The sequence below is a fragment of the Saccopteryx leptura genome, chromosome 1, assembly GCF_036850995.1.
Source record: "Saccopteryx leptura isolate mSacLep1 chromosome 1, mSacLep1_pri_phased_curated, whole genome shotgun sequence".
NCBI classification, from domain to species: domain Eukaryota; kingdom Metazoa; phylum Chordata; class Mammalia; order Chiroptera; family Emballonuridae; genus Saccopteryx; species Saccopteryx leptura.
Window position 1 is genome coordinate 71314245 of NC_089503.1, and position 17890 is coordinate 71332134.

Here is a 17890-nt window from a genome sequence, read left to right on the forward strand (position 1 = left end):
AAGATATTGTCATTAGCTACATGTTCTTGAACATTTGTGAAAGTGGAAGCTTCCAGCTGAATGGCCTGACCCAGATATGTCAGGCTGTATTTGGCTCTCTATAAAATATGTTTTGCCTACTCGATTCTTGGAGAAAGAAAAATTGGTAGGCTTTTTGAGGTCATCTACTCAGAAATAGATATCACTAGGAAGTTAAGCAGGTATGTACAAGGTTTTATTTTTGTTTTTATTATCTTTTTGAATAGGTAATATATGCACATGGTTCAAAGTCAAATGATATAAAATGGTATACATTGAAAAGTTTTTGTTCCACTCCTATTCCTAATTACCGTAGTTCCCACACCCCTCCACACCACTAATAACTACTTTTATTAGTATTTATTTTTTCCAATATGGATTTATCCAAATGTGAGTAATATATTTGTTTTCTTATTTCCCTCTCTACCTCTCTCCCCTTACATAAAAGATAGTAGACTAGTCATTTACTTTGCATCTTGTTTTTTCCCTCTATATATAACATGTCCTGAAGATTTTCTATATTAATACATTAAGAGCTTCTCTCTCTCTTTCTTTTTTTCTCCTTCCTTCCTCTCTCTCTCCTTCTCTCTCTTTTCTTTCCCTTTCTTTCTTATTTATTTCCTTACTTTTTCATTTTCAACATATTCCAAGGTATGAAGGGCCCACAGTTTAATCAGTTCCTTAGTAATGATATGCAACCCATTTGCAATTTGTTGCTATTACAAACAATGTTGTAATAAATAATCTTAAACATGAAAAGGAAGATTGTTTTAGACTAGTTCAAAGAGTGGATTAGAGCATTAAATAGGAACAGTCTGGCAAGTAGCTGAGTCCCTTTTTGGAACTGGGGACTGAGGGGGCTAGGGAAGGGGGAACTGTAATCAGTTGAATGTATAAGGAATGACCAGGGAGATCTGTCCAAGGGAAATCTTTTCTTGGATTTTTTTTTCACATGAGATAAACAAAAGGTTTGGAGGGACCAACACCAAGGAAGGAGATACATCTTTATAACCCTAGGCTCTTAAATTTAATAAGATGTTTTTAGTATTTGGAAAATAACATCCAGTTTGTCTTTAGGGAGATAGACAAGTGATTAGAAAAGCCCATTGTTGGCCACCTTCCAAAATTCCAATAAGTTAAGAGGCCAAGATAAAAAAGAAAAAAAAGACTGCCTGCCTGATAAGGCCTTACCAATATAAGTAAATGTAGTATAGCAGAATCTATTGGAGGCCAGCCCTGCCTTCGTCAGATAGCCCTTCCACTCTGTGGCATTGACTGGCTTCCTTTCCATCCAGGGGCAGATCCTGTCTGGCCCAAGTTTGTCATGGTGGCAACAGTTCCCATGAAGATGCTTGGTTGAGGTGTTTGTATATGGCCCAATTTTGGCTAATGACAATGGGAGAAAAGTCACCTGGAGGGGCAGGGGCAGCTTTGGGAGAGCAGTTAGAGTCATGGCCCTTTTCCCTTATTCATGCACCAATATGTATCTCAAATGTCTGCCTGGTTCTCTTGGCCTTGCTAAAGCGGGAAGCAGAGTCTCCTTCCCACACTGACCCAGCACCGCACTCTCCTGGAATCTGAATTAATGAGGGCTAGATAGAACAGCAAGCACCTGCACAAGTATGCCTTCAAACAATCTTCTTTAAATTATTCCTTAGTTTTAGCTTGGCCTGTGGTGGTGCAGTAGATAGAGGGTTGACCTGGAACATTGAGGTTAGAAGTTCAAAACCCTGAACTTATCCAGTCAAGGCACATATGACAAGCAAGCAATGAACAACTAAAATGAAGCAACTATGAGCTGCCCCCCCCCTACTGCCATCGTCCTCTCTCTGTAAAATCAATATATAAAATCTTTTTAAAAAATTATTCTTTAGTTTTAATATAGTGAAGTTGGGGAAAATGGACTTCTGATTAGCACTTTGTTTACTGGAAACAAAGTAAATTGAATTAATTTTCACTAATTGAAGCAAAGCCACTATTATGAGAACATCATGCAGTCAGTTCACTTTTCCTACAGCTCTCATTTCTTCCCTAGGTCTTTTTCACAATTTTTTTTTGGAACCAGACAAGTTCCCGAGTGGCACATAATGGGCTCACAGTAGAGCCCGTCAAAGATCACACTTATCAGCTACACCAGGGGTAGTCAACCTGGTCCCTACCGCCCACTAGTGGGCGTTCCAGCATTCATGGTGGGCAGTAGTGGAGCAACCAAACTGTGCCGCAATTACATACTAATCGACTAACTGTTGACCAGTCAAGATCAGGACAGCGGTCAGACTCTGCTACAGGCCATTTGTATTGGGACCGCACCGACCTCTTTCGCGACCACCTGGCCTGCATCTGCGAGTGGCCAGGTACCTGACCCCAGGTCCACACCCACTGCCCGATCCGGTGGGCAGTTTATGACCACCACTATTGTCACCCAAAAACTAGTAGTTCATTGTTTTATTACCCCATAGACAAAGAACTCCATGGTTCGATTCTTCTTTCTATGACAGAAACGGCCGGACAATGGAGACACCAATTAACTCATATTTTCATCTCAATTCCCAGATTTTAGGGTAATAGGGTGACATTCTAGGAACCTCCCCCCTTGGACTGCCAAAACTAGCAGATGTCTCGCTACTTTGCCCCAATCGCAAAGAAGTGATGCCATTGGCCAACACCCGCTACATAAAGTTTTATAAAATGCACAACCATGGATACTCACTTAGTCTCATCTCGACAAACTCTCGCTCAACCACAACATCTGTAATGTCGGGACCACGCAACAGACTTCAAGCACATAAGTTTTATTCACGTTATGTAAGTGAAGCTAAATCATTATGTAATCGAAACTAAAGTCAGTACATAGTTAGATTTCTGAGAGCAAGCATGTGCTTACAGCTTCAAACAAAATATTGTGAAATATTATGAGCCCATGTCTCAAAAAAATAAATAAATAAATACGCACGTATTCACCAGAGTATCTAAAGATGGGTCTCATAGAATTTGTTGCAAATAAACAACATCCAGTGTGTTTATTGTGCCATAAAACATTATCCAATGAGGCAATGAAGCCAAGTCGATTGTGAAAACATCGTTCTAGAAAGCATCCAAATGACAAGGACAAGCCCATATTTTCAGGAAATATATAAAAAATTTCAAAATCGTTCAATTATTGTTTCATCATTTAAGAAACAACATACAATGAATGAAGATGGATTAATTGACACTTATTGCATTTCACAAATAATTGCAAAAAGTGGTAAAAGCAATAAATTGGAGAAACTGTAATAATACACTCTATAAAAGAATTTATCTCAACAGTAATGCATCAGGATATACCTCAAATTTTGAAAATGTTGCCCCTAAGCGATAGCACAGTAAGGCGACGAATTGATGAAATGACAGTTAATGTTGAAAACAATCTTATAAGTATTCTCCAAAACTCTTCATTTTCCATTGGACGAATCTACCATTACAGATAATGATGCTTTATTGATGGCATATGTACACTATTTTGATGAAAACAATATATTACGAGAAGAACTGCTATTCGCAATAAATCTCATCACAGATACAAAAGGATTATCTATATTTAATACTGTGAGAACATACTTTACAAAAAATAATATTCTTTTGAATAATATTGTTGCATGCACTACTGATGGAGCACCATCAATGGTAGGTCTCTATCGTGGATTTGTTGCTTATTTGAAGCAGGAAGTGCCAAATGTTTTATGTATTCATTGTGTGGTGCACAGACAACATCTTGTAGGAAAACATCTAAATACAAGTCTCCATTCATCATTAACTATAATAATTTGAGCCATAAACAAGATCAAATCCAATGCAAAGAATGATAGAATGTTTCGGCAGCTTTGCCAGGACAATAATGCAGATTTTATTAAGTTACTTTTGCACACAGAAGTTTGGTGGCTGTCAAAGGGTACATCTTTGGCTAGATTTGTAGCATTATATGATAGTGTCATACAATTTTTTGAAAGTAATAATGAGACCAATCTGTGTCAACAGTTAAAAAAAGTAAAGAATATGCCTTTTACTTGGCAGATACTTTCAAGAGATTTAACGATGTCAATTTGCAGCTTCAAGGAGCTAATAAAACTCTTACAGGTTGCCAAAGTATTGTGCTATTATTTATTGACAAACTTGAACTACTTCGTCATAATCTATTGAAGAATTTCATTAGTTTCCTCAATTATCATCTATAAAAGATGATGTAACTCCAGAGGATATTGACAGATTCAGTAGCCACCTCAACAAACTTAAATTGGACATGGAAAAATGATTTGAAGATATTTTGAAATCGAAGGTATATGACTGGATGAAAAATCCTTTTACTGCAAATATTCAAGAGGCCGATACAGCTTGCCAAGAAGAACTGTTAGAAATTAGATATGATTAAGAAAGTAAACATAAATTCAACAGTGGTGGATATGAAAACCTATGGCAAAATAAAAAAATGCTGGTCTTATATCAAATATGTGAAAAATGGTATTCAGTTTATTGATCTTTCCCTACCTATATCTTGTGGAATCAGGATTTAGTGCTGTTAATCATATTATGACGAAAGAAAGAAACTGCCTGGATATTTCCAAAAGGGAGACCTTCGTTTGTTCCTCACAAAAATTGAACCAGATATTCAATATTTAGTTTCCCAGCATCAGCCGCAGGGATCCCACTAATAATTCAATTAACTAATGTAATTTCTATGTATGCAAAGTATAAATAAAAAGATAGATTTAACTATAGTAAATTGTTTTATAAAGATTTATTCTGCCTGCCAAACTTAGCAAAAATCTGACATAAAGTAGTTGGTAAGTAATTATTATTATATGCTTTAACTTGCTGTAACTCTGCTTTATAAATTTTATAAAGTAAAGTTACTTCCCTACTTTATAAATCACCATTACTGTGGAACCGGTGGGCAGTTAGAAAATTTTACGACTAACAGAGATATGAAAGTGGGCGGTAGGTATAAAAAGGTTGATTATCCCTGAGCTACACAATGCTATTCACGCATTGTTGTGCTTTAGAAGATCTGTTCTGCTGACTTTTATTTTGGGGTTTCTGCTTGTGGGGTATTGCAGAAAACTTTACTAGGGCTATAGGTCTGCCTTAGAAAGAAGTTTGTTGTTTTGTTTTTAAATTTTCCCCTCAAGGGCGGCAGTTTGGCCGCAGTCCATTCACATTTTGCCAATTGGTTCCGGTGATAAGCATCACTTTATATATAGATCAGCCCACCACAATAACTAAACTCATCCCTGAATTTGGCTCTGGGTCACAAACTAAATACAAATTAAGCACCGAGAGAGTGGAATACCAAGTGCTCTGAAGCACAGAAGAAAAAGACAATACCATTTTGTGGCTCGTTAGAAGGAAGTTTGTATAGTGGAGGTTTTAGAGCCAGAAAGCAGGCCCAGCTACACAAATTGCAGTGCCCAGCATGAAACGAAAAATGAGGAGCCCCTGTCACACAATGATTAAGAATCTCAGGACAGTAACAATGGAGGATTAAAGCAAATATAGTGTCCCTATGCAGGTGGCACACCCACGGAGCTGACCCTGCCAGAGTGGCTTGGGTCCAAACTCACTCCTGCCACCCCAGAGTTCCCTGGCTTTGGGCAAGTTGCCTTATTTGAGTCTCACATTTTCATCCGTGGAAGAGTAATAAGTGAACTTCCTTGAAGAATTGATATGAGGGCTACATGAAAAGCACTTGACATAGGTTCACACGCCTTGCACTTTCTTAGTCTATGTAGTGAATTCTTCTCTTCAGTTGTTTTCTAGGCATCCTTCTTTGACTTTCCATCTTCATTACCCATCGAAAGAGTTAATCCTTCGAAAGAGTATTAGAATGAACATTATGAGAGGCTCATATCTAATCATCTGTGACTTACAAAGTGGCATTTTTATATTGTTCAACCCTAATCCAAACTCCTTAGAACTCTGAACAGTGTTGTCCTTAGATCCAGGCAAATGAGACCCTTCCTTTGTGCCCACATATTAGGGAACACACGCCCCTGTCCCCCTACCTTACCCATCTCTGCGTTCCTCCAGATGTACCCTTCCCCATCTAATGAGGAGTCCCGCAGGCCAAGTTCTCTACTAGACTGGGGTATTGCAACCCAAGATTCCCTTCCCAAATGACCCTCAGCCACTTCCAGGTCCCACCTCGCCTCTGCCCAGGGGCTTCCTCTTCCTCCTCGAAGGGTGTGCACAGAACTTGGGAGAAAGAGAGCACCGCCAGAAGGCTGTTCTGGACCTGTGGGTAGAGTTTGGATGGGCAGGGGTGCAGGTGTGTGTGTGTGGGGGAGGATAAGGACACTGGTAGCATGCACACCAGGCCTCTTAGCAGAGCCACACAAACCTGGTTGGGAAGAGAAGGGCTGGTTTGTGGCTCCTATTCCTACACTTGCCCCTCTCCTCCCTCTCTCCCCCAGTATAAAGATCCAGACTGGCTTTCAAGACCACCTGTCCTACATCCACAACCTACTCAACCTACTCTTCCAGTTCTATCTGTAGACATGCTTCTCTGCACCCCCTCCCAACTACTTATGGTTTCCCCAGATACTCTGGACATTTTTTTAAAAACTTCCATGAGACATGATGCTGTCTCAAAACTTTCTCCCTTTCTCCACCTGATGAAATTCTGCTAATACATTTAACAACAAATTTATACATCAACTCCTGCATTCCTGATCTCTTTTTTCTTTTTCTTTTTTCTTTTCTTTTTTTTTTTTTTTTTGTATTTTTCTGAAGCTGGAAACGGGGAGAGATAGTCAGACAGACTCCCGCATGCGCCCGACCGGGATCCACCCGGCACGCCCACCAGGGGCTACGCTCTGCCCACCAGGGGGCGATGCTCTGCCCCTCCAGGGCGTCGCTCTGTCGAGACCAGAGCCACTCTAGCGCCTGGGGCAGAGGTCAAGGAGCCATCCCCAGCGCCCGGGCCATCTCTGCTCCAATGGAGCCTTGGCTGCGGGAGGGGAAGAGAGAGACAGAGAGGAAGAAGGGGGGGGTGGGGTGGAGAAGCAAATGGGTGCTTCTCCTATGTGCCCTGGCCGGGAATCGAACCTGGGTCCCCCGCACGCCAGGCCGACGCTCTACCGCTGAGCCAACCGGCCAGGGCTGCATTCCTGATCTCTGAAAATCCTCTCTACCATTCTTCTGTTATCCCCAGGCAGGGTTAGCTGCTGCTGCTGTGTGTGTGTGTGTGTGTGTGTGTGTGTGTTAGGGGGGGAGACAGGGGTTACTCACTGGGATCTCATAGCACCCTCTGTGGAAACACACCGTACTGTATGTAATTGCGTTTTTGCCCCTAGACAAGACTGTGTTGGAGCTCTTGTAGTCAGAAAACATGTTTTTTTCGTGCGTATTGTCTTGCTTTCCCCTAGAGCATAACACTCAGGGGACAGTCAACAAACGTTTCACTGTGGTAGTGTCATCAAAATCCCAGCTCCCAGTGGCCATGTGGCTTTGAACAAATTACCCAAAATTCCCATTTCCTCTTCTTTGAAATAGAAATTAACATAATTACCTTTTTGAATGGCCCTAAAATTAAATTAAACAATCCATTCCAAGTGCTTCAGCATAATGACAAATAGTATGGGCTCAACAAAGGATAACCACAATTGTTAGTGCCTATATTCTGATTCTTAGTAACCAGTAAGAGGAAGTAAATAGCCCTCTCAAGACAGTGATGTGGTTCCTGGAAATTTGTATTTAAAACCATAATCTTAGTGAACCTGTGAGAAAATAGGTTTTCAAAAATGTCTGAGGTAAGGTGACACTTGAAAACTATTTTAAAAAGTACCAAGTAATATTTTTTAATAATTAGGTATCTCTTGACACCAAATGGGTGAGAAAAATACTACATTACAATGTTTTGAGATATATTCATAATAATGTATATATGTCAACTAAATATGGGTAAATAAGGAAGCAAAAATTGTATTTTTATAACTATCTCCTCAATAGTTATATAAACATGTAACTATTATTCGTTTTTATAATTACATATTTAGGTATTCCTACAAAAATGCTGTAAGTATACATATTACATTCCTCTTAAATGTTTTGAAAATGGAAAAAGCTAATTGTAAAAAGAAAAAAACCCATGCTAATAAAAATAAAGCAATCACTATGAGTTGCTGTATGTATCATATCTGGCCTGCTATGACTTGTTACCCCAAATTGGGGCCCTTTGTCTATTAGTATATTATACAATATGAAATGAAACTGCTGATGTTTGCATTCTTGAACCTCTAACTGCTGTTTTTATTAAGGAGAAAAAAAAAAACCCAAGAAAATGGAATATGACCTAAGCTTACCGGAAAAATCAAAACTGGTTGATTACACTCATATGAATCTCACTGCTCACGGTAGACTGACTATAATAAAGTATGCTTAAGGCTCAATCTTTGTTATCTAAGCTAAGGCAAATATAACAAAATAGGATACTGCTGTAAAGCTGGTGGGGCAAGCAATTGTTTTAGCCTGTTGCAAAATCAGACACTTTTTTCTGTAAGTGGTCCATTCTATCAGCATGCTGTTAACTGTTATAACTTACAATCTTAACCATAAACCAACCTATCTACAAGGGCTAATAATACTAGTTTTTTTCACAACAGTACATTTAATCACACATTTAAGATTCACTTAAATCTGTGGGTGCTGCCAATTAAAAATCTTAGGTTATATGAAAATATCTGAAGTTTAGAATAAATAGTACATCATGGAAGAGGTAGAGATACTGAAAACAAACATAGAAAGATTTCAAAGACACAGAACAAAATCTGGTAATCCTTGTATATTCTAATTGGTAGGACTGAAAATTAGTGTTGGCCTTACAAAGTTAACGACAACAATATCATAGTAAAGTAGTTTTACTTTGCCTTTTTTGTGTGTGTGTGTGCTTAAAAATAAATGGAAAGCCATCTTTATACCCTTGCCACATGTGAAGGCACAAGTATTTGAATTCTAAATTGGAGGCCAGAAGAAGCAGAAGCATCCTTATGGAAAGAGATGGCGGAGTTTGGCATTGAGTTCTCTCTCCTTGCTTAAAAGATCCAGGCTGTGCTTTTTGAAGGCTTCTGACTGCAGCGTGAGTTCATCGTAGGCCTTCTGGATCCTGTCTACCCTGCGCTGAAGTTCCCGGACTCTCAGGTTACTGTCCACAGCCACCGCCTCTTGCTCAAACCGCTCTAGTGCTCGTCTCCGGGCCACCTCTGCTGTCTCCAACTTCTCCTCCAGCAGGCGGATCTCTGCTTGCTTGTTCTGAAGCACCTTGCCTCTCTCCATGGACAGCTGTAGCAGCTCCTCTTTCTCCCGAGTGACGGTCTGCAGCCTGGCCTGCAGCTCCTGGCTCAGGCTGCTGTGGGCCTGCTCGGCCTTTGCCATCTGCTCCATGGCCTGCTGGTGCTGCTGCTTGAGGCTCTGCAGCTGGCTGTGCAGCTGCTCCGTTTCCTTGGTGTGGGCACGTGTCTGCCGGCTCCGCAGCTCCTGCAGCTCCTTCTCTCGGGCCTGTGCCCGGCAGGCATCCTGGGCATACCTCTGTTTCAGTGTCTCCAGCTCCTTGGCCAGGGTCTCATTCTGGGCAGTGAGCTGCAGGACATTGGCCTCCTGGTCCTTGAGAGCCTGGCTGAAGAGGCTGTCGTTCTCCAGCTTCAGCTTCTCATTCTCCTCTCTCAACTTGATGTTCTGACTCTTGTGTTCATCCTTGAAGCGGATCATCGCCTCGTGGTTGGCTGCCAGGGTCATGAAGCGATCCTCTAGCTTCAGGGCATACTCGCTCTTGTCCTTCAGCTTCTTGGCCTCCAGCATCCTCTTGTCCTCCAGCTCTGTGTTGAGCAGCTCCAGGACCTGGCAGCGCTCCAGGGCCTCATCTGACCTCCGCTTCAGGATGCAGATGAGCAGGGACTGCTCGTGGATGCGGGAGCGAAGCATGGCCTTCTCACTCTTCTCCTCCTCGGACAGTCCCTGGAGGTTCGCCAGGGCTTCCTTCAGGCCGTCCAGTTCCTTAAACCCCATCTCCTCTTCCTGGTTGTCCAGTATTTTGTTTTGCCTTTCTAAGGATTCTTCAGAGAGTGGCGTGTCCATCCTGAGAGCCAACTCATTCTCAGGCATACGTGCTCCCCTTCGCTATCAGCTGACTTCACAGTCTTTCCCTCTCAGATTTCTAAAGCCACTGTGTTGCTAGGGACTCCCGGCACTTTCCAGCAGCTGTTTTATCCAGTAAGGAGCTCTGTGATTGGTGGGCAGGTCTTCAGAATGCTGTGAAGTAACAACAAGGGGACCTGGAGAGTCCAGAACCAATCTGGTCAGGTTATGCTTGCCTTTCTAGCCAATCACAACTCTCAGCTCAGAGCCTATGCTGCACTGCGAAGAAGTGGCAACCTTACTCCATTTTCAGCCAGCTCAGGGCAAGAAACCTGACTCCACCTAATTTCTGGTAGGTGTAAACAAATCAATCTGCCAGTGACTCTGCCTCCTTCCTCTTCCCACTTCAGTTATGAGAATAAATTTTTACTGTCTTTGAAAACTCAGCTGGCTGAGTATTGCAGTATATAAATACAAAGTAGCAGTGGTACTCTGAGGGCCAGGACACTAATCGGCTGTGAGTTTGCATCTGTAGTGTTTGACACAGTTCAGCAAAAGAGCAAATGCCAATAAAAGTTCTTTTGTTTATCTTAGCATTGTCCCCCAGTGGGAATAAATACTTTTTTAAAAAATGTATTTTTAGAGAGAAAGAATGGGAGAGAGACAGAAACATCAATCTGTTCTTGTATGTACCCTAACCAGGGATCAAGTCCACAACCTTTGCGTATTGGGAGGATGCTCCAACCAACCTAGCCATCCAGCCAGGGCGAATAAATACTCTTTATTGAATATTCAGTACTCCCTGTTTTACCCATTAGCAAAATAAGGGCATAGAAAGAAGCTTAATGAATGATACAGATATGAAAAACGTTAAAACAGAAGATAAAGATCCAAATGAGGCTTACCGTCATATAACAAAGTCTGTTCCAGATGAATTAAATAGTTAAACGTAAAGAGTAAAATAAAATCAAAAGGTTGAAAGTGGAAATAGAAGAAAAAAATAACCATAAAAGTTCTGGGTCAGAAAAGACTTTTTTTAGTTTAAACATTACATACAAAATGAGTAAGGAAAAGCTTAATGTGACTTTGTTGAACATCTAAAGTTGTGCATAATTTTAAAAATTATGTGCCTTCTGAGGTCTTTCCAGTCTCTCCTTCTTCTGGACTTGCCTGACATTTTACTCCCTAGGAGAGTCCTTGGGTTAGGATACAGTTCTGTTCCTACGACAGTGACATAACTTGAATTTTGGTGTAAGTTGCAACACACCTTAACCTAAGTCACTTACCTATCTTAACACAGTTGTGAAATCATAATCTAGAAAATAAAAACACAACTAAGCCACAGAAAAAGGAAAAGGACATAAATATACTGTACTGTATACTGTACTGCATATTCTTCCACAGCACGCAACCAAATTAATTCGCCCATGTAATCTGTGAGTATGATGCTAAAGGCATGAGCTGAAACACTCATGTCTCTTTTTTTTTTTTTCCTGAAGTTGGAAACGGGGAGGCAGTCAGACAGACTCCTGCATGCACCCCACCGGGATCCACCTGGCATGCCCACCAGGAGGTGATGCTCTGCCCATCTTGGGGCGTTGCTCTGCCGCAATCAGAGCCATTCTAGCACCTGAGGCAGAGGCCACAGAGCCATCCTCAGCGCCTGGGCAAACTTTGATCCAGTGGAGCCTTGGCTGCGGGAGGGGAAGAGAGAGACAGAGAGGAAGGAAGGGGGGGAGGGGTGGAGAAGCAGATGGGCGCTCCTCCTGTGTGCCCTGGCCGGGAATTGAACCTGGGACTCCTGCACGCCAGGCCAACGCTCTACCACTGACCCAACTGGCCAAGGCCCTCGTGTCTCTTTTTTTTTTTTAAAGTTTTTATAGGAGTGAGCATCATAAACTCAAAATGCCCTATGTTAAGACTGTCATAACCTGAGGACCTCCTGTACTGGATTTCCCCTAACCAAGCAGCTCTCTGGCCCTGTCTTAGGTATTCCCTTTGCCTGAAATGCCTTTTCCCACCTTGTCCCTTGTTGCTCAGTATCTTATAGTTAAGAATCATCTCCTCTGTGAAGCCTTTCCTGGTCCCAACATGTAAGATTGACCACTCATCTTTTTCAGTGCATCCACTGTAGCCTGTATGTACTTCTAATGGAACATGTCAAAATCTGATTGCACTCACTGTTTACCTGCCTGCCTCCCCCTACTCAACCCTGAGATCATTAAGAGTAGGGACTGGGTCTGTTTTATCCCTAGTGACTAGACAAGTGCTTAGTATACTGGGAAAACTCAGATAAATGTGTGTTGACTGGATGTTGAAGGCAAAAATCAACTTTAGAAAAACATCCACTATAAATATAACAGGCAATAGATTAATATTTTTACAGAAAACCTGTACAAGTCAAAAAAGCCATTTAACATCTTAAAAATAAATAAATTCTCAGATGAGAGGACAGAGATGATAAAGAATTATACCCCATCAGTGATCCAATAAATACAAGTTAAAATTGGATAGTATTTCACCTATCAAATTATTCAATCTTTTCCCCTTTATTTTCAGACTACTTAGGACTAGTAAAGGTATAGCGAGATAGGTATTGTCTTATACTGTTGGTGAAAGTCAGTAGACAGAATGTACTAAGAACTTACAACATTTTATGCTTTTTGAACTAAAGATTTCCCTTCTGGGGAGAACCTTGCTCAGAATATTATCTGAAAGAAAAAGTTTTGCTTGAAGCATTTTATTGTACTATGGTTTACGACAACTAAAACTTGGAAACCACCTGACCAGGTGGTGGTACAATGGATAGAGCAGCCTGGGATGCTGAGGACTCAAGTTGCCAGTTTGAGTGCAGGCTCACCAGCTTGAGCATGGGGTTGCCGGCTGGAGCGTGGGATCATAGACATAACCCCAATGTGGGCTTGAGCCCAAGATTACTGACCTGAATAAGGGGTTACTAGCTTGGCTGAAACCCCCCGGTCAAGGCACATATGAAAAAGCAATCAATGAACAACCAAAGTGCCACAACTACGAGTTTATGTATCTCATCTCTGTCTTCCTGTCTGTCTGTATCTCTGTCTCACTAAAAAAAAAAAAAAAAAAAAAAAAAAAAAAAGGGAAATCTAAATGTCCAAAAAGAGAAAATATTAACAAAATTATATTTTCATATAATAATATTATTTAGCTATTAGACATTATCGTGCTTATAGGTAATTTAACAGCATGGAAAAGCTTTTGTTGGAAAGATAACTGAATGATCTTAATGCTGTGAAAACTAAGCATACAATGAAGAGTTAGTAATCCCCGTGATCACGGTTTCTGGTGTCAGATTTTATTTCTCAAGTTATAATGACAAGGAAAACTCCTAGGTGTTAGTATAGATGTTAGATGGATTTTTTTTTTTTAATGCTTCAGATTTCACTGGAAGCAAAACTGATCTGACAGAAGAGTTTCAGAATTCCCTTTGGTCCCAAAGATTGGGCTATCATGCCCCAAACCCTGAATCTCTTGTTTATACAGGAAAAGCAAGGTTGAAGACTGAGGAAATTTCTTGAACTGAAATTTTAATAACTACTTTCATTATAAAATATTGAGGTTTTATGAAAGTGGTTTCCAAAGACTTAAAAAGTGTGAACTAAATTTATTTGTAACTTTTCGCTTCCTCTTCTTCACTTTTCCTTAAATTCTGATTTCATATACTGCAATGGAATTTGTTGAGGCAAGTGACTAGAAAATTAGATTAGTCTTCTTCATTTAAATAAAAGGGTCATACATATACGGAAAATTTTACTTGCTGATTACTTTACATGGTTATCAGATATAGTTAAATGGATTCACAGAATATGTTTCCTAAAAGAAAGAAGACCGGAAAAATACTCAAAATGTTAATAGCAGTTTTTTCTTGAGGAAGAGCTATGAATACTTTCCCTCCTCTTTCTGCCTAAGTCCCTTGCATATAGTGGATGCTCAATGATATTTGTTGATTAAATACATTTTTCACATTTAAAATAATTTCTATTTCTTCTGTGTTAAAATCATATTAAATAGCACTAAATCCACAGATTTGTCAAGGCTAAGAATCTCTCAGGATCCTAATCAATATTCAGTCATTAATTTATTCAACAAACATTTGCAATGTACAAAGCAGTATAGATGTGCCCTGGCCGGTTGGCTCAGCGGTAGAGCGTCGGCCTAGCGTGCGGAGGACCCGGGTTCGATTCCCGGCCAGGGCACACAGGAGAAGCGCCCATTTGCTTCTCCACCCCTCCGCCGCACTTTCCTCTCTGTCTCTCTCTTCCCCTCCCGCAGCCAAGGCTCCATTGGAGCAAAGATGGCCCGGGCGCTGGGGATGGCTCTGTGGCCTCTGCCTCAGGCGCTAGAGTGGCTCTGGTCGCAACATGGCGACGCCCAGGATGGGCAGAGCATCGCCCCCTGGTGGGCGTGCCGGGTGGATCCCGGTCGGGCGCATGCGGGAGTCTGACTGTCTCCCCCCGTTTCCAGCTTCAGAAAAATGAAAAAAAAAAAACAAAAAAACAAAAACAAAGCAGTATAGATGCTGAGTATACATTAATAAGTCAGATACCATCATTCTTCTCAAAGAACTTACCATTTAGTGATAATACTTTTGGTTCCTCTCTACCATGGTTGTTTTCTTTGTTCCACCATTTTTGTCCAGCTACCTTTGAACCTGAAAGTAACCAGTAGATTTCTTTCCTAGAGTCATAAAACTTGGCCAACACTCTCCTAGTGGTGACCAATGCATCCCCTCCATTTGCCTTTAGGTCTTTTAATGCCTCTTTTTAAAACAGCTACTATTTACAGAGTTCTTTTATATACCCTACACAGTACTAGTCATTTTTACATGTTCTCTTATTTAATTATATCTAACAATCTTTTTGAAACATAGGCATTTTTATCCACATTTTATAGTTTACAGGGAACAAAGAAACTAAGGCATATAAAGGTTAATCAAGTTGCCCCAGGTCACCCAGAGAGTAAGTGATAGAGCCAGATTCAAAACCAGATCTTTTTGATAACAAAGCCCATGGTCATCAGTTCATACTTCATTCATTTGCTCATTAATTCATTCATTCAGTTCACATACTAAGAAACTATTATGTCCAATGCTGCAGTCCCAGCTGTTAAGATAATTACAGCCTAATGATGGAGATGAGTAATAGAAAAAGAGCAATTCAGTCTGATAACTGGTAACATAATTATGGCTAAATCAGACACATCACTCCTTTTGAAGAATAAAGATAGGGGAACAATGGTCTGAAGTCTGATCCCCCATCCTGACTGAGTGTGGTAGCATGAGCCTTCCTTCTGTAAGGCTGAAAGAGAACCAGTTCTTTTGGAACAAGTTAGCCAAATAAGTGGAGGGGATGTCCTGTGATTGGGTCAAAATGTGGGGACATTTGTTTTATGAAACAAGCTTATGAAATTAGTGAATCAGACTGGAAGGGAGTGGAGACAAAAAGGAGATGGGAGAGCAATCCCAAAGCAGAATGGGAGTGAGTATGGGCGAAGGCAGATACTCAGGGATTTTTAACTGTATGGTGAATATGGATGACAGAGACATGTAAGGAAGAAGTCTTAGCCAGTTCCCTGGTACACATAGCGATGGCTCTCTGGAAGAATTTATCCTAGACTAACAGCTGTCATGCTTTTGGTAGATTCCTAGGCTATGTGAGCAGTCCATGGGTTCCGAGGATCCTCACCACCTACTTAGAAGCTGCAGTCATGGCGAATGGGGAAATTTAGGTCTCTTTGGAAAGAGTCAGCAGTGATTCTCTGAAATATTACCTAATTTTTTTCCAATAATGGAATTTTGAAATGTTTTTGCTTGAAGGAAACACAAATTACAGCTCTTGATTTCTTCAGCACCCATGTCTATACAACACCCTATTCCTCTGATAATGCATCACGTCTCCCTGGCCACAGGGTATATACTTCTTCCAGGCAGGGTCAGCCATAAGATCTTCCTCTAGACATTCCTGGCCACATGAGTGGTCTAGTAAATGAGGACATGACCCAAGCCTGTTCAGTCTCTCCCAGAGACTCTCAAACTGAACCTAGATAAGTGCTTTTAGCCAAGAGACTGTGGAAAGCCAAGGGCTTTCTCACTCCCTGAAAGATAGTACTAAGTTCCTGGTTCGAGCCTATGAGGCCCCAAAATAACCTCCTACAATACTGAATTCTGAGGGCTAACAATAGATTTTTAATAAATTTCCTTTTCGGGGATTATTTCCAGTTTGGTTTTCTGAATAATAATAATAAAAAAGTGTAAAAATAATAAGCTCTAAAATTTGCAGTTCAAGGAGATGTCTCCAGTTGGAAAAAAAAAAATTAAAGTTTTAATAGGAACTTTGCTTAAAAGTCCCACTGACTCAAGTCTGTCAACCTCAGTCCACTAAAGAATTCAGAACTTTATAATGCATGCAAGTTCCATTTAGCCTTTTCTTTGTAGCCATGTAAGATTTCAGGTATGATTATGTTTTCTTTACCAGAAGGGGAAAAAAAGTGACATGAAATCCCCTTGCATGTCCTGAGGCAGTCAGAAGGGCAGATGGGAAGAGGGTGTTTCTATTATTCACTCTGGTGTCAGGGATCAAAATATTCAAGGAGGCAGGCAGTCCTACTGCTAGCTGGGGAGATACTAGAACCAGTCTCATTAGTGCTTTGGCGCTGGCTGGCTGCTGGGAGGTGGCTGAGCAGGTAACTGATAGAAGTGCTGAGAATGTAGCTTGTGCATACTGTGAAGTGGCAGATGCTGGAACAGGACTGCACTTCTGTTACTGTTCCAGGCTGACCTTGGAGGTGTGCCTCCACTCAGCTCATCTAGAACTACCCCCCCCCCACTCCGGTCAGCGCAAGAAGAAGAAATAGAGTTAGACTAAACACCCCAAGAAAGACCTTGACAGTGGGAAAGACGTTGGTCTAGATCAGGGGTAGTCAACCTTTTTATACCTGCCGCCTACTTTTGTATCTCTGTTAGTAGTAAAATTTTCTAACCGCCCACTGGTTCCACAGTAATGGTGATTTATAAAGTAGGGAAGTAACTTTACTTTATAAAATTTATAAAGCAGCCCTGGCCGGTTGGCTCAGCGGTAGAGCGTCGGCCTAGCGTGCGGAGGACCCGGGTTCAATTCCCGGCCAAGGCACACAGGAGAAGCACCCATTTGCTTCTCCACCCCTCCGCCACGCTTTCCTCTCTGTCTCTCTCTTCCCCTCCCGCAGCCAAGGCTCCACTGGAGCAAAGATGGCCCAGGCGCTGGGGATGGCTCCTCGGCCTCTGCCCCAGGCGCTAGAGTGGCTCTGGTCGCAACATGGCGACGCCCAGGATGGGCAGAGCATCGCCCCCTGGTGGGCAGAGCGTCGCCCCATGGTGGGTGTGCTGGGTGGATCCCGGTCGGGCGCATGCAGGAGTCTGTCTGACTGTCTCTCCCTGTTTCCAGCTTCAGAAAAATGAAAAAAAAAAACAAAAAAACCTAAAATTTATAAAGCAGAGTTACAGCAAGTTAAAGCATATAATAATAATTACTTACCAAGTACTTTATGTCGGATTTTCACTAAGTTTGGCAGAATAAATCTTTATAAAACAACTTTCTATAGTTAAATCTATCTTTTTATTTATACTTTGGTTGTTCCACTACCGCCCACCATGAAAGCTGAAATGCCCACTAGTGGGTGGTAGGGACCAGGTTGACTACCACTGGTCTAGAGGTTAGTTGCTCTTGTTGGCAAGTGTGTAGAACGTTTTATCTGT

General features: G+C 41.4%; 1 protein-coding gene across 1 annotated transcript; it reads right to left on the reverse strand.

Annotated features, from left to right (window-relative positions):
- Nucleotides 1-8351: 8351 nt before the first annotated feature.
- CCDC89 (coiled-coil domain containing 89) lies at nt 8352-10185 on the reverse strand. The gene has a single exon (XM_066360706.1). The coding sequence runs from the start codon at nt 10147-10149 to the stop codon at nt 9037-9039; it is 1113 nt and encodes a 370-aa protein (XP_066216803.1). The 5' UTR covers nt 10150-10185; the 3' UTR covers nt 8352-9036.
- Between the last annotated feature and the right edge of the window lie 7705 nt (nt 10186-17890).